The sequence below is a fragment of the Melanerpes formicivorus genome, unplaced genomic scaffold (assembly GCF_026170545.1).
Source record: "Melanerpes formicivorus ecotype bairdi unplaced genomic scaffold, bMelFor1.0.p_v2 SCAF_15, whole genome shotgun sequence".
In the NCBI taxonomy this organism is placed as follows: Eukaryota; Metazoa; Chordata; class Aves; order Piciformes; family Picidae; genus Melanerpes; species Melanerpes formicivorus.
In genome coordinates, this window is record NW_027142367.1 from 6,941,931 (window position 1) to 6,969,857 (window position 27,927).

At 43.6% G+C, this 27,927-nt stretch overlaps 1 protein-coding gene across 2 annotated transcripts in view; it reads right to left on the bottom strand.

Moving 5' to 3' along the window:
* The window catches only part of PARD6G (par-6 family cell polarity regulator gamma), a 78,441-nt gene that overhangs the window by 5,898 nt on the left and 44,616 nt on the right, over positions 1 to 27,927 (bottom strand). The window contains exon 1 of one of the 2 annotated variants that reach the window (XM_068147529.1): positions 8,409 to 8,502. The exons of the other annotated variant lie outside the window; for it this stretch is intronic. Coding sequence (XP_068003630.1) covers positions 8,409 to 8,469 — 61 coding nt within the window. The 5' untranslated portion in view covers positions 8,470 to 8,502. Of the gene's footprint in view, positions 1 to 8,408; positions 8,503 to 27,927 lie in introns of those variants that run through there. 2 annotated transcript variants of the gene reach the window in all.

Below are 27,927 nucleotides of genomic sequence, written 5' to 3' on the forward strand. Positions count from 1 at the left end.
AACAACAACCCTGAGGGTCAATTATCACAATATGCAAGCTTGTGATGATCAATGTCACAGGATAAGTATGATGTTCTCCAGACACACATAGGTCATTTCTGAAGCAGTTTGCTTTGGCTGAACCACCACCAGGGCAGTGGCACAAAAGAAGTGGTTGTTTTGCGCCTGTGACCTCCTCACCTGTGCTCAGCCCACTAATCTGTCTCCCCTGATGACTGCCAGCATTCCTAACCTCTGAGCAGCTTCAAAACAACCTCCTTTAATAACAAGAAGCCCAACTTACCACAAAAATGCCATTTTTTTGCCTCCTCCAAACGTAAACCAGGCAGAAGCAGAGAGCACACTACAAGTGATATAGGCTACTTTCAGTGTTGGACATTGACCGTTCTGAGCTTTGGCATTTTGAGATGATTCTTTTTAAAAATAAAAAAAACCCAGAACATAATCTATGCTCTGCTGGGGACTAGAATTTCTTGTTTTAAAACAGTGTCAGGCATTAGTTTCCAACTCTGACCCTAAACACAATAAGAAAAACTTAAAACTATTAAAGGTTGGAGAAATAAGAGCTAACTTGGGGAGCTGCTAGGAAAAACTACCAGTTAACCCTGTTGTCTAGAGAAAGGTCAAGTGTGGAACACACACTCCTTGACAATAGGGGCATTACTGCATTACTTGTATTGAAGATGAACTGCTCACTAGCCAGCTATGCTTGCCTGGGACATCACCTTACAATAAAATAATAAAACCCATGACCAGCCAACAAACACACCCACCCCCACCATTCCCCAACCAACCAACCAAAACAAAACAACCCCAAAAGATCATACACACTCCCCCAACTCCCAAAACAAGCCAGCTACCACTCTCATGCTATTCAGAACCACTACTGTTCCTGCAGCAATAAAGCAAAGTTTAACATCAGCTGTTGCTGTGGCAGCAAAGTGTCATCCGCCAGCACAATGAAAACAAATTTCCTTCTTCATGAGGGAACTGGGAGAGGTCAGCCAATGTCCCTCACTGTTGTTGACTACAGGGTGGTCACACAGTGGTGTATTACCTATTTCTGCTAATATACTGCTCAGGTGGCATGTGGCAGACTGAAATGAAAACTGTGTCACTGCATAATTTACAGTGATAATCTTTTCATGAAGGTCAGCAGCTTCCTGTAAGGTTTTAAGTTTCTCAACATATAGGATTTCGAGCAGAAATGCCACTTCAGCTAATGAAACAGACTGCTTGATGCCAGGTCTTGTTGAAGACCAGTATATACCATATGGAGCCAGAAAGATAATTTTTCATGTTTCATTTCTTGCAGTATCAAATTCTCCTTTTGCAGAGCAAAAAGGCTACAGAAATCTGCCTTCAAACTGGCAGAAGTGCCACCAAGAGGTACATTTGAACAGTGGTTTTTAAAGCCTTGTATTTTACAGTCTCATGTCTTGAATGAGGCCAGAGTGACATGGTACTTGCAGGTGACTGAGAATTCATCTTATAGATGCTGAAGATGAACCCCATTTCCTAGAATGGGGATGATGACATAGAGCGTTTTCATGTACAAGATGTTGTGCTCTGAGATGGAGATGTACTGTGAACTAGACAGATAATCCTGGATGACCACTAAACTTTGGAAGTCATGGACCTGAATTTTACTCATGCCCATAATTTGCTTCCCACTGAAAATATTGTTGCAGTAAAAAGAGGTGAAGAACATTCACCACAGTTGGAGAAGGACTCCTTGGCTTTCAAGTAGGAAAGAACTGGACACTGCAACCCAAACCTACACAAAAAATACCGTGAACTCTTCTATAGGCACTAAATATTATTGCAACTTTTCCCCCAAAAGCTTCAGGGTTTGGTACCTTCTAGGAAAGATTTTGTTATTTGACAATGAGTTACATAGAACCTTAAGCATTTTGGTTGAATCCTTGCATCCTTTCTGTTAATATGGTGTTGGTTCTTTTAATTGTTTGTGGATTTTTTTGTCTGCTTGTTTTGGGAGGTTGTGGTTTGGTTTTTGTTGTTGTCTGTTTGGTCTTGGTTAGGGTTTTTGTTTGTTTGTGCATTTTGGGTTTGTATATACAGTTGTCACTACCTTTCTGTTAGAGATCTCTACAGGTCTCTTCACACAGAGGTATACCTGTGCTCGCCTTCTTGACAACAGTGGTGGTTAAGCTTCACCACCACCCCTGCCCCACCCCCAAAATGGAAGAACTACTTCTACTTGTCCAGAAACAGTAAAATTCATGAAAGGAAGTTTTCACTTTCAAACATTGACATTTTGCTAGTAAAAAAAACCCAAACCCAAAACAAGAAAACAAAACTAAATGAAACAAACAAAACAACCAACCCAAAATAAAACAAAACCCCAACAACACAAACAAACAACATCCCCCCCCCCCCAACAAACAAAGAAAAAAAACCCCCAAACTATATCTGGAAAGTTATAGATGGTGACATCTTCAAAGTAGCCTTCTAACAATCCTGTAGTCAGCCTGTGACTTTCCAGAATACGTTATTATCCCTTCGTGGTGGGTGTTGTGAATCCTACTCTTAAGTCACAGAGTACATAAGAACAGAGCATACTTAAAGGGCTACTCAGGGAAGGAAAACTGCTTAGAGCATCTGGTTGTAGCCAAGAGAGTATTGTATTTCTTTAATTTACATGAAACAAGAAATTATAGACCTTCTGAAAAACCAAACCAAACCAAACCAAAAAAACAACACCAGGAGCACCACTCCCACTGCTTGGACAGCTGCTTTTCATAGGAACTGACTGCCAGATGAAATACCAAAGCTTAGCCAGATAAGATTGTATAAACAAGCTGAATTCCACAGAGAAGCAGACTGCCAGGCTCCTATAGGAACAGTTCATTTCAGACTCTACGTTTTCAGTGTACATGCACTCATGGCTTATTATTTCCTCTGGGAACTGCGGAACATTAGTTGACAGCTCTGGAAAGTACTTCAAAGACAAAATTACTTCCACTAGGGAGAGCAGCACTTCAGGCAGCTCGGGAAGGAGGCCAATGAATCATTAATAGTGAAGGGTAACCCCTCCATCCAACAGATCCCTATTACCGAGCATTCAAATTAGCAGCAGTCATAAAACTGTTTCAATGGAATGTGTCATGTTTAACTCTTTTACCTTTCTGTGCTCCCGCTACAAAACATTGTCCATGTTTGACACAAGTTGCATTCACTGTCTGTTCTCTCAGAAAGATCAAACCCAGAAGCATTTGTGAAAGCAATCAGGCACAAATAAGCTGGCAGTCTCTCATTTGTGACCTGTGAGGCTGACCGCATGCAAAGGGATTTAGGAGGAAACAGATATGAAGGGAACTATGACTTGGGGAGAGATCCACTGCCAACATCACTCATCAAGAAGTATTTAATGGGGTGAAAAATAAGGTTATCTGAATGCTAACACTGCATTCTATGGGCTACAGGAATATTAAAAACCCCCAGCTATCTCTGCTGCCAACAATCTTTGGGTAAACCAGTCTGAAAAAGAGACAGTAGGTAAAGTAGTTGTAGTTGCTATGTCACTGAAAGTCAAGTATTGTATCCTACACATGCAGACAAAAAGTCACTCCTCTCTCTCCCTTCATATCACAGTATTGCAAGAAACATTTATAAGACTACCTAATCATTATGGCTTATCTATGACATTCTACAGGGCTCCTGAAGCACAAACAAGATCAAAACCAGGCAAGCTGGACATGAGCAGACAGTGTGCTCTTGCTCCCCAGAAGGCCAATTAGATCCTGGGCTGCATCAAAAGATGTGTTGCCAGCAGATCCAGAGAGGTGATTCTGCCACTTTGCTCTGGTGAGACCTCACCTGGAGTACTGTGTGCAGGTCTGGAGGCCTCAATGTAGGAAGGACATGGACCTGATGGTCCAGAGGAGGGCCACAAAAGTGATCAGGGGGTTGGAGCACCTCTGCTACAAGGACAGGCTGAGGGAGTTGGGGCTGTTCAGCCTGGAGAAGAGGAGGCTGTGGGGAGACCTGACAGCAGCCTTCCAGTACCTGAAGGGGGCCTACAGGAAGGATGTGGAGAGACTGTTTACAAGGGCCTGTGGTGACTGGACGAAGGGCTATGGTTTCAAACTAGAGAAGGGCAGGTTGAGATTGGATATCAGGAACAAGTTCTTCACTATGAGCGTTGTGGAACACTGGTATAGGTTGCCCAGGGAGGTGGTTGAGCCTCCTTCCCTGGAGATACCCAAGGTGAGGCTTGACACGGCCCTGGGCAGCCTGATCTAGTTAGGGATGTCCCTACTGACTGCAGGGAGGTCAGACTGGATGAGCTTGGAGGTCCCTTCTGGCCTGGACCATTCTATGATTCTAAGTTCAAATTAATAAGAGAGCACATTATCCCTGAGATCCTTAATCTCAATGCTTTGGTTTCTAAACCAAAGCTTTCCAAACCCTTGTTTGTGGGCTGTAAAACTGATGACATAGTTTTTGAAATGACATTTCACCAAATAACTGCACTAGAAAGAGCATTTGAGAACGCCATCCTACTCTAGTCTAGCCCCTACTGAATCTAGTAAACTGCTGTTTTGCAAGAGGTTACCTTCCTTGTACAGTAATTCAGTAGTAAAAAGATACATTTGTCTTTCTACTTTGTAAGAATTCCTTAATAGGTTAGGATAATAGTCTGAGGAACACAAACGTGTCTCTCACATTAATAAACTTAAAAACCCTCCTTCAAGAAAGTGAACATTCTGTAGTTCCTTGGTTTAGTGTGTTACAGCAAGCAAATCTACAATTGCATTAGGCTCAGGCTCTCTTTACTGTGTCAAGTGTGTGAGAAATGTTTTTAGGCCACCTGCCTTGTGGATGGAGAGACAACCCCCTGGGAATTTAGCCTGCACTCTTGGTGTGGGCTCCTGCACTTCTCGCTGATTGTCATCAGAGGCCACTGTTCCCTTGCTGAACTTTACTTTTTGGTCTGTTTTATTTTCTTTCACTTGTTGCTCCAAAGGAGCAAAAGCTGTTGTTTGACTTGAAAGTTTCTCCATGAAACAAGTGACAAGTGAGGCATTTGGAGGAGAAGGGTGCAGCCAGATGTAGGCAAAGACCCAGGCCTGTACTTCCCAAAGCTATCCTTGCCCTCAGAAACATCCAAAGCCAGCTCCCCAAACTAGCACAAACTCCAGTTGTAGGACTCCAAATTTTACAGGTGAATTTGGGGATTGTGTTTTACTACAATTACCAGGATCTTCCTCCACAATGTTTTTGTATGTGACTTCTACTCTAAACCACAACAGAAATGGCCCTTCTCCCCTTGTTCCCTTCCACAAACCACATCATGCCAAGGTTATGCTATTGCAGCCCTGGGAAAATGTGAGTTTTGAGCTTTGGCTTTGTTGTCCTTTTGGTTTTTTTAAAGTATTAGTTAATATTTCCCTTTTCCTGCAGGGAGTTAGTGGGAAGCTGGAGGAAGTTGTGTTTGTCTTGTACATCTCAGCCATCAATCACTATTATGTCCATCCCAAGGCTGCAGGTGCTGCTTTGGAAACTTTATTGGCGAGATGGTTTCCTAGACCAGTTGGTGTCAAGCGGACACCCAGCAGCACTAAAGGGTTGCTGATGCATGCAGACAGCAATAGATCCACCTGCAAGCAGCTCCTGCTGGGTGAAGCCTGACAAACGAATCCTATCCCCCATGCACCAAACAACTCCCAACAGCCATCAAAAATTGCTTTCACTCAGCTGATGGGAGGATTATCAATCCTATTCAAAGATGCTTAATAAATAATGGAAGTATATATATCTCACTCCCCCAAACCATCACTCACCAACTGTGATTACAATCTCTTCATCAAGTCATCATTATAGTTTCATAGTTTCATAGTTTCATTCAGGGTTGGAAGGGACCACAAGGATCATCTAGTTCCAACCCCCCTGCCATGGGCAGGGACACCCCACACTAGATCAGGCTGGACAGAGCCTCATCCAGCCTGCTCTTAAACACCCCCAGGGACGGGGCCTCGACCACCTCCCTGGACAACCCATTCCAGGGTTTCACCACTCTCATGGTGAAGAACCTCCTCCTCACATCCAGCCTGAATCTCCCCACCTCCAGCTTCATTCCATTCCCCCTAGTCCTATCACTACCTGATATCCTGAGAAGTCCTTCCCCAGCCTTCCTGTAGGCCCCCTTCAGATACTGGAAGGCCACAATTAGGTCTCCTCGGAGCCTTCTCTTCTGCAGACTGAACAGCCCCAACTCCTTCAGTCTGTCCTCATAGGAGAGGTGCTCCAGCCCTCTGATCATCCTCGTGGCCCTTCTCTGGACACGTTCCAGCACCTCCACATCCCTCTTGTAATAGGGGCTCCAGAGCTGGACACAGTACTCCAGGTGGGGTCTCACCAGGGCTGAGTAGAGGGGGAGGATCACCTCCCTCGACCTGCTAGCCACACTTTAAACTTTAAGTTATTAAAAAGCAACCTGTTAATTATTTAATTTCATCCATTTTGTTTCTGACCTGCAAGCAATACTCTTCTATTTAGTCAGAAACTTAGGCAGCTGGTGGGAGCACCATGTACTCCCCCCCCCCACACACACACAAAGGGAATCTCTGATTTCCAAAAGAAAACATGCACATTACACAAAGCAAACCAAAATGAAGCAAAATGAAAGACCAAACTATAATAACTCTTGCTATGCACTGCCAATACAGTAAAAATCTTATTAATGACCAAAAAAAAGAGGGTGGATTATATATGTTTGGGGGTTTTCTTTAATATTGAATACAACTGTTTCCCAACTGATATTAGGAAAATATTTAATTTTCTTTATAAGAGGCTAAGAAGGGGAAGTAGAGTTGACAGACTGGACCAAAGAATAAATTCAGGAGAATACAGTTCTGGTTTTCACAGCAGCAGCATTTGGAAAAACACAAGATCATATTCATTCCAAAAGGAAATTTTCTACTTCCAACAAGAAACAAAAGTTGTTGTCTCACGGTAGTCTTGAAAGCTGCAAATGAATCAGCATTTGCAGATAAAAGTAGTGTATTTGTACCAGACTATTTATACAGCCACAGATCAAAGGAAAAGGTTTTGAGGAGGTACAGAACCCAATCAGAACTATTATCCTACAGAGCTAGATATTAAAACAAGAGCTTTCTCCTCTTTTCAGAAGTAACTTCATCAGCACTGAAAGCCATTTCAGGGCTCTGCTCAACGGCAAGCAGAGGCTAGCCACCCTGGGAAGGCAGGACCTATATAAGCTGGCTAACACAACTTTTAGCTCACCCAAAGGAAACTGAATCTAATCTGGTATTTCACACTCCCTCTTGCAGCTTTCTGCAGTACCCTTGCCTTCTCTGCCATGTGCTCTCCTCCTCCTCAGTCCAATGTAATCCACCCTCCCTAGTTAAAAACAACTGATAGCAAACAAAGAATCCTCTATTATGCTATGTCCTGGTAACCACATTTCTGCAGCATGCCAGTGGTTCTTCTGTTTGAAAGGACAAGATATCCCAGAGCTTGAAGCACTAGGAGCTAACTCAGAAGTGGCAATGGAGGCATTCAATTGTTGCAAATCTGTGAGATACAAAAGTACCACCAAGACAGACTGTTTTCTGTCAATTCTTTTCTCATGCATTCTTTAGCTGAGTAACACCTTATTCATCCCAAGCTAGTTCAGACAAGCAAGCTAGGAAGTGCCTCTTTGCTTATCCTTCTACATACCTGGTAAAAATAACTAAAAGAACTGACATACTTGAACTGTGGAGAAGTTCATATTTAATGAAGATTTAAGTCCCAAAGTAATAAATGGTGGTCTCTTCTACACTCTTTGCCTTAACTGTTCTAAAAAAATTGCCATCACATCTTCTCACAGAAAGATGTGGATTTATGCAGTTTAAATTCCTTTAGGATGTATTTTCTGACTTAAACAAAACCCACAAAAAACCAAGGATGCAATCCTGCTTTTACAGCTTCACAGCTGTGGTGTGGTAATACCACATACATCCTGCAGTGGGGAGATGGAGAGAAAAACATTTACAGTGCTCTGCAAAGCACTTTTCTGGTTCCTGCCTCCAGGCCAGCAGATTGTAAACAAAATCCAGATTCTGCCTCTTATCACACAATTAAAGAAGGTTCAAAACATGTGTGGCATAAGAAATTAATTACAACACTTGCCTTTCAAGTTGTGATCTCTTAAGAGTCTCCCATACTTTGCTGGCTGGAGTCAGATTAGTCACTAGACAAACAGCCCTCCTGGGCCAGCCCTGCCAGGGCACAGCTGCACCCGCTCATCAGCCCCACCAGCCACTGCCATGCTGCCCCAAGCCTTACAGCACCAGAGGCCTCTTGTCTCCACCTGCAGCCTCCCAGATACACTGTGATGCCCTCCTAGCTGTTGGGGCGAGGAGCTGCAGGAAACTCACCTGGTTCATCTCCTGCATTCTGGTGGCACAGGAACAGGCAGCGATGTCCCTGTGCAGACATTTTCAAGTCCTCTGCTTGCCTGGCTGGAGCAGGACAGGGTGGTCAGGAGCAAGCTGGCAGGCAGAAGGAGGAGCCTTGGCAAAAGTGGGTTTGTGCCAGGCATCCTCTGCACCAAGGGGCATGGCCAGTGCAGTGACCAATGTAACCCTGTGTGTGCTTCAGACATGGAAATGATAGGATGAAAAAGGAGCATGAAGAAGCTAAGCAAAAGGTCCTTCAGGTGGTGGGGGCCATGAGAAAAGCAACCTTAATGCACTTCTGGTACAAAGCAGAAGACTTGCAAACATGTTTTCCATAAGTCTACTTAATGACCTGTCTTCTAATTCAGAGGAGAAGCAAGCTCAAGAGCCTATTCTATTACAATTCATATTACACCTGTAATGCTTGACTTGTCCAAGTTGCCCCTCTGGCACTCTTCCCCCTTTGGAGGACACCTTACAAATGGAAATCTTTGCTTCTTCTAGATATAAACAAAGCAGCTGCCTGCAGAAGGCAAAGTAAGATTTTTGCTGATTAAACATGAGAGAACAAGCAAATTCTACTTTTTGGAGAGCTCAACTGCTCCAGCAGAGGCACAGCCCTATGCCAGGCAATGCTGAGCTGACCAACCCTACAGAGAATGGCTGGGAAGAACTTCCCACTTCAGGAACTAAATTCCAACTCTATCCCTAACACATGGTTGCTCTGAGCTGAACCCTGTCACTGCTGTACCCCCAGCCCCTACCCACAGGCTAAGGAAGGGCTGAAAAAAAAATCATTCTGAAGAAGGCTGCCTGTCTGGGATTTGTCCTAAGCACACAGAGCCAAGCACTACAGCCAAGCAGAGTGGAGCACTACAGTGGATTTTTGAAGATTAAAAGCAGTATCTCATGAGTTCTCAACATGAAGTTTATCATACTCCCTGCAGTCTTCACCCCCTCCTTGTATGACACACTACTGCATAGTACCCCTAACCTCTGCCCTGATGGTGGCACTCACCTGGGCTACAGCACCTTGTCTCCTTAGCATCATAACAGCATGAAGTGGGAAGATCACAGCACTGTGCCCACCTGTCTTCCTCAAAACAAAAATGAATCCTTGCCTAATATACAACTACCCTGGCTTCTCCAAGTGAGAGCAAAGTAAATTTGTTACTTTTCATGTTATACTAGCAATATCCTTTGCTGACCATCACCAAAAGCAGGAGGCACTTAGCTGTCATCCCTCCTCTGTTAGTAAAACCTCCATGTTTTACTTAAAAGGAGCTTAAAGGATCAGGGCGATTCCAGCAGAAGGATCAGCTGTGTACAATTATTGGCTAAGTGATTTCCCCAACATTTGTCTTATAATGCTGTACTCCTTTCTTCATCACTGGCTAAGGCTCCATGCCCACTTTTGTACACAAAATAATTCAGAGTGATACCCCTGGGCAAAATTTCCAGTGAGGGCACTCTCCAAGAGCTGTGGACATTAGCAGAACCTGCGTACTTGAGGAGTCCACCTCTCAGATGACTACTAGCTGGACTGTAGGCTTCTCTTTTCCTGGAATATCAAGCACTGGTCTCCAAGACTGAAAAAAAAGACCAAACAAGCCAAAACAAAAAAAGAAGGGAAAGAAAAAGGGAAAGAAAAAGGGAAAGAAAAAGGGAAAGAAAAAGGGGAAAAAAAAAGGGGGAAAAAAAAGGGGGAAAAAAAAGGGGGTAAAAAAAGGGGGAAAAAAAAAGGGGGTAAAAAAGGGTGAAAAAAAAGGGGGGAAAAAAAGGGGAAAAAAAAGGGGAAAAAAAAGGGGAAAAAAAGGGGAAAGGGAAAAGAAGAGGAAAAGAAGAGGAAAAGAAGAGGAAAAGAAGAGGAAAAGAAGAGGAAAAGAAGAGGAAAAGAAGAGGAAAAGAAGAGGAAAAGAAGAGGAAAAGAAGAAAAAAGAAAGGAAGAAAAGAAAGGAAGAAAAGAAAGGAAGAAAAGAAGAAAAGGAAAGAAGAAAAGAAAGAGAAGAGAAGAGAAGAGAAGAGAAGAGAAGAGAAGAGAAGAGAAGAGAAGAGAAGAGAAGAGAAGAGAAGAGAAGAGAAGAGAAGAGAAGAGAAGAGAAGAGAAGAGAAGAGAAGAGAAGAGAAGAGAGAAGAAAAGAGAAGAAAGGAAAAGAGAAGAAAGGAAAAGAGAAGAAAGGAAAAGAGAAGAAAGGAAAAGAGAAGAAAGGAAAAGAGAAGAAAGGAAAAGAGAAGAAAAGAGAAGAAAAGAGAAGAAAAGAAAAGAGAAGAAAAGAAAAGAAAAGAAAAGAAAAGAAAAGAAAAGAAAAGAAAAGAAAAGAAAAGAAAAGAAAAGAAAAGAAAAGAAAAGAAAAGAAAAGAAAAGAAAAGAAAAGAAAAGAAAAGAAAAGAAAAGAAAAGAAAAGGAAAAGAAAAGAGAAAAGAAAAGAAAAGAAAAGAAAAGGAAAAGAAAAGAAAAGAGAAAAGAAAAGAAACCACCCCAAAATGCACCAGCAATGTTTACACCACTTAAAACCATTTTGGAGACATCCCATCATTCTTTGAGTGTGGTAAGCCAGTGGCTGGTGTACTTTTTTCTTTAAAAATGTGTTTTTTCCTGTGAGCACATGACACAAACAAGGGAGTGGCAGACAGGAAGTGATTATTCAGAAATTAAAGAATCAGATCAGGTTCCATGATATCAGAACAAAACATGACACATAGCAAGTGAAACTGACATTTACTGGCTCAAATGTAACAGAACTTTTGTTTTGTTTATTAAACCTAATTCAGGGCTCACCTAAGCATTTTGTCTCCTTAATGGACATCACTGTTGGCATCTGTGAGCATCGATATCCTCCAGGGGAGCACAAGTTACTCCCTGTAATTTCACCAGCAAAGTTAGGCCAAACACTGCACGACAGACCTCCAGCTTCCACGCAAACAAGTGTTGGGTTTTTTTTCCAGTGAAAGCATAGCTCTGCCAGTAGCACCAGCAGCAAGTCTCTGATGGCACTGCTGCTCACAGTTGTACTGGCATGGCTGCACCAGGGGTGCTAAATGCCGGCGCTGTTCCAGTTCAGTGCTTGTCTCTCCACTATGCACAGAGTGGAGGTTCCCAGTGCCACACTTGGGTAGGGGTATTCCTGCCACTGGGAATTCCCTTCATTATTTCAGATTCCCTGTTACACAGGGGATGACACTGAGCCATCGCTACATTTGCTTAAGAAGTGACAACGTTGGGGGTCAGAGGCAGACAGACATCCAAAAGAAAACAACCGTGTTCACAGCCTGATCCCTGCGCTAAGTGAAGTGCATGGATCATGCTGGGATATGTGCCTGATATAATGAAGTTGTGGCCAGACTACAGCCTGGCTGCTCCTTAGTGTGCGCTGATTCATTTACTAGCATTGTAAGCTCCAGAAAAGTCACCTTAAAGAAAAGCATCCCGCACAAAAGGGCTAATTACATAAAGCACTTTGTATCTGTGGATCCCAAGGTGCTAAAAATAAAAATTGACTGTTCACGAGGGACTAAGCTCCCATTAGAATGGTTAAGCCAAAAACCTGGAGAATACATCAGAGGTTACGCAAAGCCCGGCAGCTTTAAAGGAAGGAGGAGGGATTTGCATGGTTCAAAGGCAGGAAAGAACAGATGTGGTATGTTAGGACTTAGTTTCTTACGCTGAATAACAGCTTGCTTCCAAGAATGCTCTCAACAGAAGCAAGTACTTGCTAAGCTGACTGGGACAAGTTTTGATACAAGCCAAGTCCCAGCCCAGAGACAGCAAACTGCAACCAGTGACCCTACCTCACCACATATATCTTGCCTCTAGTTGCAAGACCTTCCTCCACCTTCAGTCCCTCCCGGGGTACTACTGTGAGCAGCTAATTTGCATCTTCACCCCCCCATATGAAACAAGAAAAAATAATAAGTAAAAATCCCCTCTGTTTTTGTTAAACAAAAGCCAAAATTTTCCTTTTCAATGTCTTTCCTTATCTCACTCTCTTAAATTGCTAGACAGCACTAGAAATTGGCAAGATCTTTAATAATAAGATCAGGCAGTATTACTAAATCCATATTAAATTCCCACAACAGGAGCCAAAAGGTGACCAAGTCAAGAATTTATTTGATGATGCATTATATCTTGAGCAGGGGGGGGAGAAAAAAACAAAGGCAAAACAGACCAACTGTGCCAAGGACATGAAAAGCAAAGACAAATATTAACACACAAAAAACTGTCTCACAGATTGATGGGATCATGTGTCTGCTTGGTAAGATGCTCTTAGCAGAGACATAAACATAGCACTAAGCTGTGTTTTATTTTGACATGTACTCATTAATACACTAGCCAATGAAACAGCTAATTTAATCTCTACCAAGTCCACAAAGTTTTGCAGCTGCAGCATAGAGATCAACTTTGAGAACTAACAGCTCATTCTTAATAGTTAAAAACTGACGTTTGCTTTGTCCTTATGTTAAGCCTGACAGACATGTTTAAAGGTGGCCAAGAATGGAAGTAAAGAACCTTTGTGTTCAGTACAGTACTCAGAGGCACAGCATCAGTGCAGGGTACCTCCTGCAGAAACTGAAAAGATCCAAGTGCTTCCTCCCATGCTGAGGGACAGATAGAGCACCAAGGAGACAGGTTAAACAGGTTATAAAGTTAAGCACACCTGCCCTTGGCTTAGTACCACATTAATCCAGAAAGCTGCAGTGAGGAGAATTAAAATAGAGAGGCAGCAAATTTTTTTGTGGGCTTCTTTTCCCTTTACACATCCAGATTATATTTCTGCTCAGCTCCAGTTTTTCCTTCTGGATGGATGCAATTTCATGTCAAGATCACCACACTAAAACCCTACGCAAGACAGCTCTCGTCTTGCCCTTGTCTCTAACAGTTCATTTCACACAAGGCAAGCCTTTGGACGCAGCAAGTCAAATGACAGGTTAGTTGAAAGGAATCACTTCAAACCCACAGACTCTACCTTTTGATACACAGACACAGTACTGAAAGTTTCAGAAATAAAATGGGGAAAAAGAAAAAGGCTGAGAATGTGAATCTCCTGCTTGTTTGGGAAATAAGAGTACCTGAAATACACTGAAAGAGGGCTGAGGCACTCAAGACCAGCTAGTCTTCATAGATATCAAAAGGCCAGTCAAGGGAAGGGACAATCTGACTTGTAACACACGCTTCTCCTGGAAAAGCACCACCATCCTGTTTGGTTTTATGCCTCTCACGTCAGATCAGCCAAAAGCCAATGTGAAGTTAACATGCCAGATTTCACATCACCTGCTTGCCCAAACAGCTGGGGAAACTGCTTTAGCTGAGCTCTGCTCTTTTGCCCGTTTCAGACTGTTGTGCTAATTAAAAAGTCTTGCTCTTGTGTTACGCAGTGCACAGGAAGCAAGGAGGAGACTCCTCACTTTATAATCAGTTAGTCAATAGCCCCCAGCGCTCCCACCAATGCTACGGGCAGAGCCAGCGTTGCGCTGTCGGTTTGACAGGCTGTGGGAGGATGCTGCGTAGGAGACTCCTCCTGTTATGCAGAGTCAGCCTGAGCTCCTTCACAATGGGAGCTTTCCGCAGCAGTGCAACATAAAAGCCTCCCTAAAACTGCAGGACCATCTAAGTAAATCTCCCAAATGAGCAGCCAGCCCCACAAAAATCCACTCAAACAAAGGCAGTTGCTAGCGGATGAGTAACTATGGATGTGTCACCTTTGGGCTCACCCCAACCCCATACCCAACAAGTGAAAAATATTACTATTGTCACCTCCTAGCTTACACTCCAGAATTTCCAACTTGGAAGTGATACAAGATGTGAGTCACTCTATATACCTTGGCAGTGATTTGCAAGCCAACAGGGAATATCCAGAAGGAAATCATGTCACCAATTGGTGAGGCAGCAACTATGTTTACCAGCTGAAATAAGTTTGTGTTTCAGTACTTCTAGTTAAGTATGGCCAACAGCAAATCTTCAATTCACAAGTCATAAAATTCTGTTCAGAAGTAATTTACAGCTTAATATGCCTGAAAATTTGAGATCTTTAAAAGATATCCCAATTGATGAGGAAAAATACTGGATAATAGGATCACACCAACTTGTGAGTGGTTTTGCATACCTGCATTGCCCTTGCCCAGCCTCTGCAAGGTCTTCAGCAGAGTGGGAATGGGAAGTCCAGACACTGGAGATGTGCTCAGCATGAGGCCAGAGAGCTGCCACCTTGTCCTCTCTGGGCAGCAGGAGGAACATGGGAAAGAGCAAACCAAAGGAAGTTTTTGTAAATAGGAGCTAGGTGTGGTGTCACAGGGCACCCATGGCAACAGTCACCAGAGTAGATCAGCATAGACAGGAACAGGACAGGAAGCTGCCAGCCTGAGTGGCTTGGACAGCCGGAAGCTAAAGCTGCCTATCATTAAGAATTCACAAGGTGTGAACAAGGTAGTTAGAAGAGGGGGAAAAACAGGATAAAAAGGGAAAAAACCCTATCCAAATAAATTCTGTACTGGTCAACTAAGTTTTCAGAGAAGTATCAACAAATGAGACACTGAATCACTGTGTCAAATGAGATGCTTAATACTGTACAAAGTGACAACTATTCACTATCTCAACCTAAGAACAAAGTGAGGAATTAAGGGCTCTCAACACATCAATACTATACAATCAACACTACATAACCTCTAGCAATTTACCCATTTGCTACCTTTATGATAAGCAGTGCTACAGGTGCATAGTAATGCACTTAAGGAAGTCTTCCTTACTTCACATCAAATAAACTCACTCATGGCTTACTCACATTTTTCATCTAGGAGCTTACTTTCAAGAAGAGTTAATGGAGATGTATCAATTTCACCTCTGAAGCAGTGAGGACACCAGCCCAGAGTCAGGCCTATAGCATGGTAGAGTTAGGATCAATGTCAGACTACAGGCTAGCTAAGAAGCCATGAAAATATCACCAAGCAGTCACTTGAGAGACAGTGCATTAATTGAGCAAAGTCCTTAAGCTGGCTTTCCTTTGTCTACAGATCTATTATCCCCAACAGATTTATTCTTTCCAGAGCAAGCCAACTGCCTTCATTACCAGAAATGCTTTGTAAATAATAAAAGCTGGATGCTTACACGAGCATCAAATGCAACAATTGCAACTTTTCAAAGTGATTTGCAAACACTAAGGACACGACCCCATTCTACTACATTGATTCAGAAAGCAGGGGATAGGAGAGGGAGAAGGTCCCTCTAAGAAGATCTAAGACATTTTAAAACTGTCTAACAACAAACTACATAAACACCCTTTCTAGCATTTTTATTTGTGCATGTTACAGCAAGTCTCTAGGATGCTTTTCTGAAGTTCTCAAGTGGTAGAAAACAACAGCAAACACAAACTCTTTCCTCTTCTCTGGAATTTATAGGTGCTAAATTTAAGCATTAAAATAAGGTGCAAGAGTTTGACTAAGATGCTTCAGTCCTCAAGCTTTATCTCCTTCACTGATGTACAGCCTCTGCCTTGTCAGCTGCCTGTGGTTAACCAGCAGAAGCAAAGATGGCACGTTTTTAACAGTGCAGCTCCCAAGCAAACAACTAAAACTTTCAAGAGCCCAATTTTATTTTAATAGAATACTAGGTCTCTGCTGTTCATTTGGTAGGACACTTTAAACAGCCTTGTTTTCTAAGCAGATGGAAACTCTGTCATTGCAAACAAGACACCATTGCAAGACCAGTGTTCATTTCTCCTCAGGGGTAAACAGCTTTCTGAAATCTGCTCCTAAATTTCCATTTGTGAAGGGCCAGTGCATGGGGCAGCACACAGAAAGTGTCCCTAACTGGCATTTGCAGTTATTTCAGATACTGATAGCTGTTCATGCAGGTATTACAGCTGTCAGCACACACACATCACCAACCACAATTATTTGCAGACTCTTCAAAAAATGCCTGCCCTTTACAATAGTGTTTTCACTAAACTCATTTCAAGATATCACTTGTGTTATGATGGAGATAAATGGATGCACGTGATCAGCTTGCTAAAGCATTTATCATAGGAGTAACTTGTAAAGTTTGAAAACCTGGCATAGGCAGAAGGTTTGCACAGCAAGGTCTCTTTTAGAAACAGGCTGAAACTCTGAACCACCATTCCTCTCACAAGGGGCTTTGCTAGTTCTGTTGCCTGCTACCAGTTTTCACCAGCTCAGCAGCAGCCACCATCTACGAAACCACTTCCAAACTCAACTTCTCTATGGAGACTCACAGTCTACGGGCAAAGTAAAGCAGCCAAGAAAGTTCAGACTTCTTGTACTGTGTAACACTATGATTCAGAATGAGGGAGCAGTTCTTTTGTTTCTATGAATTTACACAAGATCAATATTGGTAGTAATTATCAATTGCTCTAGAAGGGAAGAAACAAACAAAACCAAACAAAAATCCCCAACCACAACTCAAATACCCCCCAGATAAACCAAAGAAACTCCCCCAAACCCCCACAACCAAAAATCAAGCCCCCCAAAACAGCAAACACAGTATCACCAAGGTTGGAAGAGACCTCAAAGATCATCGAGCCCAACCTGTCACCACAGACCTCATGAGTAGACCATGGCACCAAGTGCCACGTCCGATCCCCTCTTGAACACCTCCAGGAACAGTGACTCCACCACCTCCCTGGGCAGCCCATTCCAATGGGGAAACACACAGTATCATGCCTCTTTTCTCCTCCAGCACTTTTATTTTCCCCTCATCATGTCTAATGGAGCATGAAAGCTGTTGCTCTATCCCATCCGCTGTCACTTGCTGCCAGCAACACACCCAAGAGATTCTAGCTCTAAAATTTACAGACTCAGTTATAACCTGTCAGCAGCTCTATGTAAAAACTAGGCTGGATTGCATCCTTCAAACAATTTCCATTGGAGGAAGTCATGCTGTCAGCAGGATGCAGAAAATGGAGACATTCCTGTTTACTGTTAGACTTGAAAACTTACTTGGGAGGGGACTCCTAATTAAAAGATAATACCTGAAATACCAATTTGTGTGTCATGAACACATCTGTTTATCTAGAAGACCAGCCTAAAGTTTGTTGATGAAGAATCACTGCAGAAGGTGAGGAGCAACTAACATGTAAAGAATGGAACACACAGGAAGACATTGCACAATGTTTGTTCATGGTAGGAAGTGATACCAGAGGAGAGACGTGGTCTTGTCCTCAGAGGACACTCACGCACAAAGGTGTATGCTGTGTCATGCTACTGCACTCCCCAGGCTCGAACTGCTATACAGATTCTGATACTGAGCTGCCAGGAATACAGAGACTAACAAAAGCTATGAGCTGTCATTTTATTTTAGGACTGGTTTGAGTTTGTGATGTTCTGCATTTCAGACATGCTCTTTCAGATCCCTGGTTCTCCTGGTTAAATCACGGGACATTTGCTGGATTTTGGCTCACTAAGAGGTACTTCAAACTTGCAATTCAAACCTGGCCATATACAAAGGTAAGCAAAGAATCACTAGTTTCCAACAGTGAAACAACACTGGCAAAGCTAGGACAGTCACTGTGAGGAGAACATACCTAACATCCCACAGCACACATGAGTGGCTTCCACATACTCCAGCCAGGGCTGAGCACAGCCCTATCCTATTCTCAGCCAAGCAATCACCACAGAATGGGGAGAGGGGAAGTAGACAAATTGTGAGTCTTCTCATGAGCGCTCCCACTTCCAAAGAAAAGCCAGATGCCTTCCCAGAGTTGGGAGAAATGAACACACCTGCTCAGACGGTCACCACATCTCTCATAAGCAAGGACAGCAAGCCCCTCAGAATGGTAATTGGCTCATTAAGAGCCACACACAGCAGATTTTGGTTCTGGTTACTTACAGATGGCAGATTTGCACCAATTGCACACCTTTGCCAAACCCATCCAACAAGCCCAGGTGGAACCCTCCAACACTGCCAGCTCCTCACAGACATACCTGATCTTTGCTATCTAAACTCCACCCTCTGCTCTTTCATCCTGACAAGCAACTAGGCTGTTCAGGATGCTCAGGACTGACTAGCAAACTACTTTTGATTACTGCTGATTGTATTAATATAAAAGCAGCCCTTCAGCAGCCTGATCTACACAACACTGAATGGTTGAGGGGGGAATAAAAATAGCAACCTCACACCAATGAAAACCAGAGTCATTGATAGGTGAATCACCTGGAGAACAAATAATTTGACAGCTATTGGCCTGATTCACTCTCCTCATGCAGCAACCCTTTCTGTTTAGTCTCTCCTGACAGACATCTTCAAGGCAGGGAGTACCTCCACAGTTCTGGTACGTCGAGTCTTCAAATTCTAAACACAAAATAGAGATGATTTAAGCTTATGGAAGAGAGGATGGTTGCAAAGGAAGCACTGGTTTGTAAACAATCTTTGAAATTTTCCTGTAAAAGGAATGCAATCTTTTTGGCATCTATCAATATGAAATACCAATAAACAAGTATTTTGCAATTTTAAGTCCCTCCTTTTCATCTGCTTTGGCCCACTGCTGTCTGGAAGACTTCCATACTATAGTGAACATATCACAGCTTCCAAATCTAGACAGAACAGGACTAACGACAGTATGGATTTAATTCAAAAAGCAACTTTGTCCTCAGCTGAACTGTATCAGTGATGCTGCTTGTGAACAAGCAACCTAAGAGAAGGGAAAGGCCATCTCAGCTTTATATTCCACTTTGACCACAGAAGAGATTTTTCAGTGTGAAAGCTTTGCAGTATGGAAAATACACTTGAGAGGCAGTAGGAAAGAAGTTTCAATATTGCCAAGTTACAAAGAAGGGCTAAAACCAGAGGTTAGTTACAAGGACCAGGTCTGCTGGAAGGACTGGCTCTATCCACGAGCCAGTTCCAGCATACATCCCTGTGCCTCATACTACAAGTTCGGGTCTCAGACTGAAAACTTTACGCACCTGTTGTACCCAACAACCTTCAATGATCAGGTGACGTGCCGGGTGGATGTGGGGAAGGCTGTGGATATAGTTTCCCTGGACTTCATCAAGGCCTTTGACACTGTCCCCCACAGCAAACTCCTGGCCAAGCTGTCAGCCCATGGCTTGGACAGGAGCACTCTGCATTGGGTTAGGAACTGGCTGGATGGCCGAACCCAGAGAGTGGTGGTGAATGGTGCCACATCCAGCTGGCGGCCAGTCACTAGTGGTGTGCCCCAAGGATCAGTGCTGGGCCCCATGCTCTTTAACATATTTATTGATGGTCTGGATGAGGGCATTGAGCCCATCATCAGTAAATTTGCTGATGACACCAAGCTGGGGGCAGGAGTTGATCTGCTGGAGGGTAGGAGAGGCTCTGCAGAGGGACCTCGACAGGCTGGACAGATGGGCAGAGTCCAACGGCATGAGACTGAACACATCCAAGTACTGGGTGCTGCACTTTAGCCACAACAACCCCATGCAGTGCTACAGGCTGGGGTCAGAGTGGTTGGAGAGCAGCCAGGCAGAGAGGGACCTGGGGGTACTGGTTGATGGCAGGCTGAACATGAGCCTGCAGTGTGGTGCCCAGGCGGTCAAGACGGCCAATGGCATCCTGGCCTGCATCAGAAACAGTGTGGCCAGCAGGAGCAGGGAGGTCATTCTGCCCCTGTACACTGCACTGGTTAGGCCACACCTTGAGTCCTGTCCAGTTCTGGGCCCCTCAGTTTAGGAAGGATGTTGACTTGCTGGAATGTGTCCAGAGAAGGGCAACAAAGTTGGTGAGGGGTTTGGAACACAAGCCCTATGAGGAGAGATCGAGAAAGCTGGGCTTGCTTAGCCTGGAGAAGAGGAGACCTTATTGCTCTCTACAACTACCTGAAGGGAGGTTGTAGACAGGCGGAGGTTGGTCTCTTCTCCCAGGCAACCAGCACCAGAACAAGAGGACACAGTCTCAAGCTGCACCAGGGGAGGTTTAGGCTGGATGTTAGGAAGAAGTTCTACACAGAGAGAGTGATTGCCCATTGGAATGGGCTACCCAAGGAGGTGGTGGAGTCACCATCATTGGAGGTGTTCAGGAGGAGACTTGATGGGGTGTTTGGTGCCATGGTTTGATTGATAGGTTGGACACGATGATCTTGAAGGTCTCTTCCAACCTGGTCTGGTCTGGTCTGGTCTGGTCTATTCTATTCTATCCTATCCTATCCTATCCTATCCTATCCTATCCTATCCTATCCTATCCTATCCTATCCTATCCTATCCTATCCTATCCTATCCTATCCTATCCTATCCTATCCTATCCTATCTTGAATTTGGGCAGACATCCATCTAGCTTTTGTGGCAAATTCAATCAGTCCTTCCTGTCTTGTCAGGCTGCCATAGGCCATGACATAAGCCTAGCTTTATCACAAGATTGCGACAGCAAGCCAAAGCCACTACTGTTTCTTTCTCCACTTAGGGCAGTGGATTTTGTGGCCAGGTAGAAGCACTGCCTCTTTGACAGCCTCTGATCAATTTGGAAGAAGTCACTACTGGTTCCTGCAGGTCACTGATTATGGCTTTCAGCCTCTCCCTGTGGAAGTCTAGATGTTTGGAATTCATCAGGTTAATGAAGTAGCAGTTAATACTGCCAGCAGTTCCACAGACCAATATTTATAAAACTATTTTCACCTTAACCCTTTCTTGACTGTGGGACTTCAAATGCATTAAGTGGTGGTTCTTTTTCAGATTTTCTAGCTAAACAAGGAGAAGCTTCTAGGCCAAGTTAATTCAGTTAGCCTCCTCTCAGAACTGCTGCCATAATTATAAACTTGGAAAAAAAAAATCCATCCCAACCAACCAAACAAAAAATCCTAACCCTTCAAAACTAACCAACCAAACAAAAAACCACAAACCCCACATAAATATTCCAGAAGTACAGGATTGTTTCATGCAGTTCAGGAGCAAGTTTGTAGCAGAAGGCTAACAGGCTAGAACCAATAAGTTATTGTGTAGGTTGAAAACACTGGTCCATAGCAACAAATATTTCCTATGTTCACTCAGCTCAAAAGACTGAGTATAGCCTGCTCCAAGTCTGATTTTGCAGACCCTGCTTTGCAAAGGATGCTTTTCAAGTCAAGAGAGACCTGTTAAATAGTCATATATAACAGAGATAGCTCTATATCAACTATTTCTCTATGCCTTTACAGTAATCAGCAATGTTATGGATGTTATCACCTGATTACACAGGCACCACTTCTAAAGCAGCTACTGAGGGAAGCAGGTAGGAAAGAAAGTAATGACTTTTACTTAAGGAGGACCACCTGAAGGATCATTAACAAAAATCCCAGTGATGGTGAGGTAGTAATTGGCTGTGCATCCATCCTGGATTCAGAATAAATCTTTGAAATTTCTCTAGCAATCCTCAGGAAGTCCCAGATCAAACAGGCAGTGAAGAACCTCTGCCCTCAGAAAGTGTCTCCTGGGAAAAGATCCCTACGTGACCACACACACATGCTGGGGCACAGATAATGGAAAGCTCTGCAGAGCACTCCCTGAAGCCAGGCCATGTGGCTAACATCAGAGGGACTGGAAACTCTGTGTGAACGTATCTGCACAGAAAGCGGCCTTTGCAGTAAGACTGTTGACTGTGACATGCACTGCTTCTGCTGTTACTGGCCAGCAATGTGCTCCAAAAGGGTGACTGCTGGATGTTTAACTGCTCATAGGCTTCTAGCATGAAAGGAAAGCTGGTCCACAGGTGTAACTTCCAAGTACCCAAATACAAGGGTCTCAATATGGGAGATTCTCCCAGTCCAATCTGCAGAGAAGCGATGCCAAGTTACTTCGGTACGAGCAGAGAGACCTGGAAGGGGACAGTGCCAAAGCACACTTTGACAATCTGGACAAATTTTGAAGTGAAATCTTCTTAAAAAAGGAAAAGTTTGCATCTGACATCAGCTGAGGTCTGGGGTAAAACCAGATAAAAGACAAGGTTGTTTGTCCTAGGAAGTTCTGACAGGAGCTTATAGCAGTACTCATGCTCTGGTCAACATCACTGACAGAGCCTAGCAGAGCCATGGTGATGTGCCAGCAGATGAAAGCAGTGTTAAATGCTACTGTGGAGGGAACAGAAAATGTCTGAGCATCTGTTGACCCCTCTTAAAACAGTGGCTGGTTAAGTAAAAGAAAAATCTTCCAGAAAGAGAGAAGGAAGAACAGTTTGTTCTTCAGATTGTCAAGCTTACATACAGCAATTCAAAGAGTCTGAGTTTCACATCAGAGGCATACAGGGTCCAGTGTACACACAGAGGACCAAAGGCTGTCATGGACACTCAGGCACAGGAATTCAAAGCAGTATGAAGGGGAAAAAGAAAAATAATCAAAATGAAGAGGAAAAGAGGAAGGAGAAGAAAAAAGGGAGGTTTAATGCTGAGCTGATGACTACATTGACATACTGTAAACAATTACAAGGACCAATGACTACCAAAATGAAGCAATAAGTATTTAGAAGAGTCAAAGCCTGCATAGTCTTCAAAGGTTGGTTGCAAAGCAAGAAACAAACATGGTTTGGCTTCAGATCAATGAAGTAGAAAAAGAAAACTGTAGCCAGCACTGAGAAAAAGTTGAAATTCATTATCAGGAAGAGGAGGATACTAAGGCCACTGCTGAAGACTGAGAGGACCTTTGTAAATATACCTAAGCAAAATCCCTCTGTCATCTCATTTCAAAAAAGCAGCATTAGCTTTTATCCTCAAATGACAGAGTAAAAACTCATTTGTAGGGCATCCATCTGCTGTGATGAGATTTACAGGACCACACCACCAGCTGTCATATATCATCACCATTTTCACTGAAGCACCATCATGGGAGCTGCAGCTGGATCTACTTCATGAGCTTCACTGTTTAAACATCACAGCCTGGTGTACTGTTAAGTTGCAAAAAAACCCCATATTACCTGTCTTTTAGAGATTTATTTATTATCTCTCATCACAGTGAATCCTGCCTTTTGGTTTTGGCCAAGTCTTCAAGCTCCGTGCCTAGTCTTTTTCAATCCTTTTCCTGCTTTGTCTCTCATTGTGCATCACGGGCTTTGAAGAACTTCAATCCACCTTTGAAATACTGCACTTGGACTCATCATGAAATTCTACTTGTTAGGGCCAGTTTGGGCCCATTAACTCACATTATGTGGTGGAACTCCATAATGTCATGAAGCTCATTGAGCTTCACAATCCCTTTTCCCCTCAGGAGTCGTCAGCTTCCTAAACAGGAGAGACAATTACTTTCATACAGCAGTTATTTCAGGCTTCCCCACTTCATGAAGATGAGTTGCTTGAGGTAACAAGGATGGCCCAAAATGTTTTTTTTCTTGAGATACTTCTCACCTTTCAGCAAAGAACCTCAGGGCACCACAATGCTGCTGCTTCTGGGTGATTTAGAAACATTCAAAGTTGGCTACTCCCTCAACTGTTCAGAATTTGGCACCAACCACCCCTCCCAAATCTTAGTGTGTAAAACCTTTTTTACCTTTTGCAGAAAAAAGTGCTGAGACACCCTCTCTGGGCAATCCCCAGCATCAGCTAGGCAGCAGTCCTCACAATGAAATTTTGCTTCTGGCAACATGCAGACAGATGGATTGTATAGTCCCAAGTCTGCATAGGTGTTCAAGCAGCAGTGTTTTGCAAGCTCTTTAGGCTACATGGATAGATCAGTCACATCATGTCTGGGTGACTTCCCTATGAAGACTAAGCATAACTTACAAGTGGGTAGGAGGTACACCATCCCACTTTGGTGCTGCTGACAGACAAGAGCATTGCTTAAAACTAGGAACAGACGTGACATCTCCAACCCAGCAACACATATCACAGTATCACTAAGGTTGGAAGAGACCTCAAAGATCGAGTCCAATGCAAAATAAACTTTGATCCTACCCTAAAGCGGTTTCATGCCTATTCCCCCATGCTCCTCCACTCAACCATTTAAGTAACTGAATTTCACTGCTCTCCTTCTACAGCAGTACATAAAAGTAGTAGTTAAAGGCAAAGGAGACAAGAGGTTGGGCCAGCAGCTGCGCTGCACCCAGTATAAAATTCTTTCTCCCTGAAAAGAAGAGACCACAGAGGAAATTCTCCAAGTGTGCACAGTAATGTTAGATGTTGGGAGAAGGGATGAGGGTGGGGGGGGTGGTGGCAAAAGATGATCTCTCACAGCTATCAAGAAAAACAGGAGAGAGAGGAGGGAGAGGAGAGAAAGCACACCTGACAGACGTGTTAAGAGATGTCTGAACAAGAACAGGGCTGGCCCAAAACCACACTGCAGTCTCTTGGGAGCAGTGGAAGTAAAAGCAGTTTTGCAACTGAAGGCTTATCAATCCCTCAATTCTGTGCACTGCACTGAACCCCTGAAGAAAGGAATTTACAATACAGGAATTGAAGGATGACTCTTAGACTCTCAACAGGCAGGAAGAGAACAGACATAGACAGAGGGGACAGCATAGGAAGAGCTGCAAACTGTGTTTGGGAAAAGCCAAGCTGTACAAAATGCCCATACCACTGCTTGGAATGATTCTTATCTCCCTTTCCTTTGGATAACCAGAGCCACACTGCTTACTCCCTTTCATATTCCCACTTACATCAGACTCTCCTAAAACATCCTTTCCTCCTCAGGAGTGGTGACTGCCAAACTGCACCCATGAAATAAGCAGCTGCTAAAGGAAGGATGTACTGAATCTTCAGTTGACTTAGACGTCACGCCACTTGGTCAAAAGAGAATCATTCACAGAGCTGTTCCGTGGAACAGGAGAATGAGAAATAGATGCTAAACTATCACCACTAGTTTACTATGCATGTTTGGATCCTCTTTGTCCATAACATTAGCAATCCAGAAGTGGTCAGCTTACTTCCTAGGGGAAAAAGCAAGTCAGCTAACACCAGGTTACAGACTGAATTCTGAAAAGAAAATGACACCGCCTTGCGAAAACATATTCCTGCCTAAGCTTGTTTAGCTAATTAAGACAGAAGATCTTCCACCCTACCTTTGCTATAAGGTATTCCAGTACAACTGTACCCAACACTTAGCCTCAAAACATGCCCATTCAAGTCTGGATACTGGATTCAACCCACTGAAAAATTCTTCTGTGTAATTTGCAGAACTGAACATATACTTCATTAGCAGCTGGGTGATTAGCATCAATCAGCCATCTCACTCCTCTCCCACTGTCCTTGTAGCCAGGGGCTGAAAGCATGTGCTATAAAAGTCACTCAATTTATAGATCTTTGCAGCATGATAAATATGGTCTGAATTAGGATTTCCAACGAGCCTTTCCTGAGTCAGCACCACCAGACTGACCTGCCTTCTCCAGTAAGTGTCTGTCCAAGCCCAGTCATGTTACCCTGTGCGTACACACTCCAATTTCTATCAGAACTGCTCTATCCTCAGCCAAGCAGGGTTTCCCATGTGTTGTAACTCCAGCACTATACCACAGAAGGACATGTCTATAAAGACTATTCTTTATATTCTATGACTCATTTTGGACTATATAAGAGAGCATGCATATCACACTAATGAACATGTTAATTAGCTCTGGGAAGTTATATGAACAAGCTAATGAGTTATTGGAAACCCCACTGCATCTGTATAGTCCCTCTCTACAGAAATTGCTTGACTTTGGGATAAGGTGCACTCACCTTTGCAAAATTCTTTGCATGTGTGCCCAGCACTGCAATCGAGAATGCCTGCCTCCTGATAGCCCAAACCAAGTCTCAGAAGTTTTTCTGAATGTTCAGTGCCACTGCTGTGGGCAGGGACACCTTCCACTAGTCCAGGTTGCTCAAAGCCCCATCCAACTCGTCCTTCAATGCTTCCAGAGAGGGGGCATCCACAACTTCTCTGAGAGACCTGTTTCCATACCTTGCCACCTTCGCAGTGAAAAACTTCTTCCTTAGGTCTAATCTAAATCTACCCTCTTTCAGTTTGAAGCCATCATCCCTTGTCCTATCACTACATGTCCTTGTAAGGAGTCCCTCTTCAGCTTTCCTGTAGGCTTTGTTTAGATACCAGAAGGCTACTATAAAATGTCCCTGGAGCATTCTTTTCTCCAGGCTGAACAACCTCAGTTATCTCAGCCTGTCTTCATAGGAGAGGTGCTCCAGCTGCAGGTGCTTCTGTGCTGCAGGAAGTGAAAAAGGTGAAAAAGATGCTAAACTGATATAGTACTTGCTTACAGTTCATGTTTGCATGTATAGCTCTCTACCAACTCTGCAGACAAGCACAGCACACCCAGTAGCAGCGTATATCCCTCTCATGAAGCTCCTCCTTAGCTGAGATGTAACAGCACAAGAAGGGCAGTCTATGGTATTTCTACATTTTCACATTTGGAAGGAACTTCACAGAGTACAAGTTCAGTCTCCCACTACCACACCTAATATCACAGGGTGGTCTCCTGAAGGGAGTTAGATGCCTTTTTCCACTTCGCATCCTGGGAGGCTCATCAAAAGCATCAGTGCTCCACTGACTTAAGAGCCCATTTGAGCTGCAGCACCATTCATTCATTCCTTCTCATTGCAAAACAAGCCTTCAGCTTCTTTGCCTCCTTCACCTTCCACAGTCTCACCACCCATCTGTACTTCATATGCTGACATTTGTACTACTCCTCATTGCATGATTCTTTCACCAGGAGCAGTCACCTTGGGACAGGTACAGCCAAGTCTTTTCCATCTAATGGACTCCCCATTTCTATCTTTTGGTCTCTGAACACTTTCAAGGCCTGAAAGGACCTGGACTACAAGAAGATGCATTTCAGAGCTGCTGTTCCATTATTTCACCTATGATGAAGTTAGGAGTTTGCAGGAACAGAGTGTTTGTTTTGACAAGTTGGGTCTTGAAAATGTGAGTGGAGGGCAATGGCACGTGAAGAAAAAACAAAACCCGAAGTACAGCTATGATTTTTACCAGAAACTTACTGAGAAAACATTCATGTTTTCTAGCTATATTTAAAACTTTACCCTTCACTTTCACAGCAGTTAACAGAAGATAATCAAATCCAGGCTTTGGGATCTGTTTCTCTCCCCTCAGCTCATATTCTCTCCCCTGATACTCCTTGGCACACCAGACCTGACCATGCAAGACTCCAACAAACTGAACATTTTCAAGTATGTCAAACCAGGATTACTACCCCTCACCCAGTCAGCCCTCCCACACCCCAGGTAATGCTATCCATTGTATAAGCACCACCTGGTGAAAGAGTAGAGAGAGCTCACCCAGCTGCCATGTTTTCATAATGTAGTTAGACACCTCCAGGCATTTACTTTCTTGTGAATCTACATCAAGGATGGTCTGCTGAGAGTCCAGGCAAGAGAAAGAAACCCCAGCCAAGTCACAGCTTAACATCAGCAGAGCCTAATGTTTCTTACATGTCAGGTAGTGTGAAGAAAGCACTTTAGAGCATCTGCCACTGGTCTCCTCCAGACTCCAACAATTGCAGCCTTTCTACCCAGGGGAAAGCCCCTTACTCCACAGAAGCAAGGGGATATGAGGTCACCTGTCCCATATAGCCATCATACCGTGTGACCAGTGAAATGGTCAGCTTGCATCT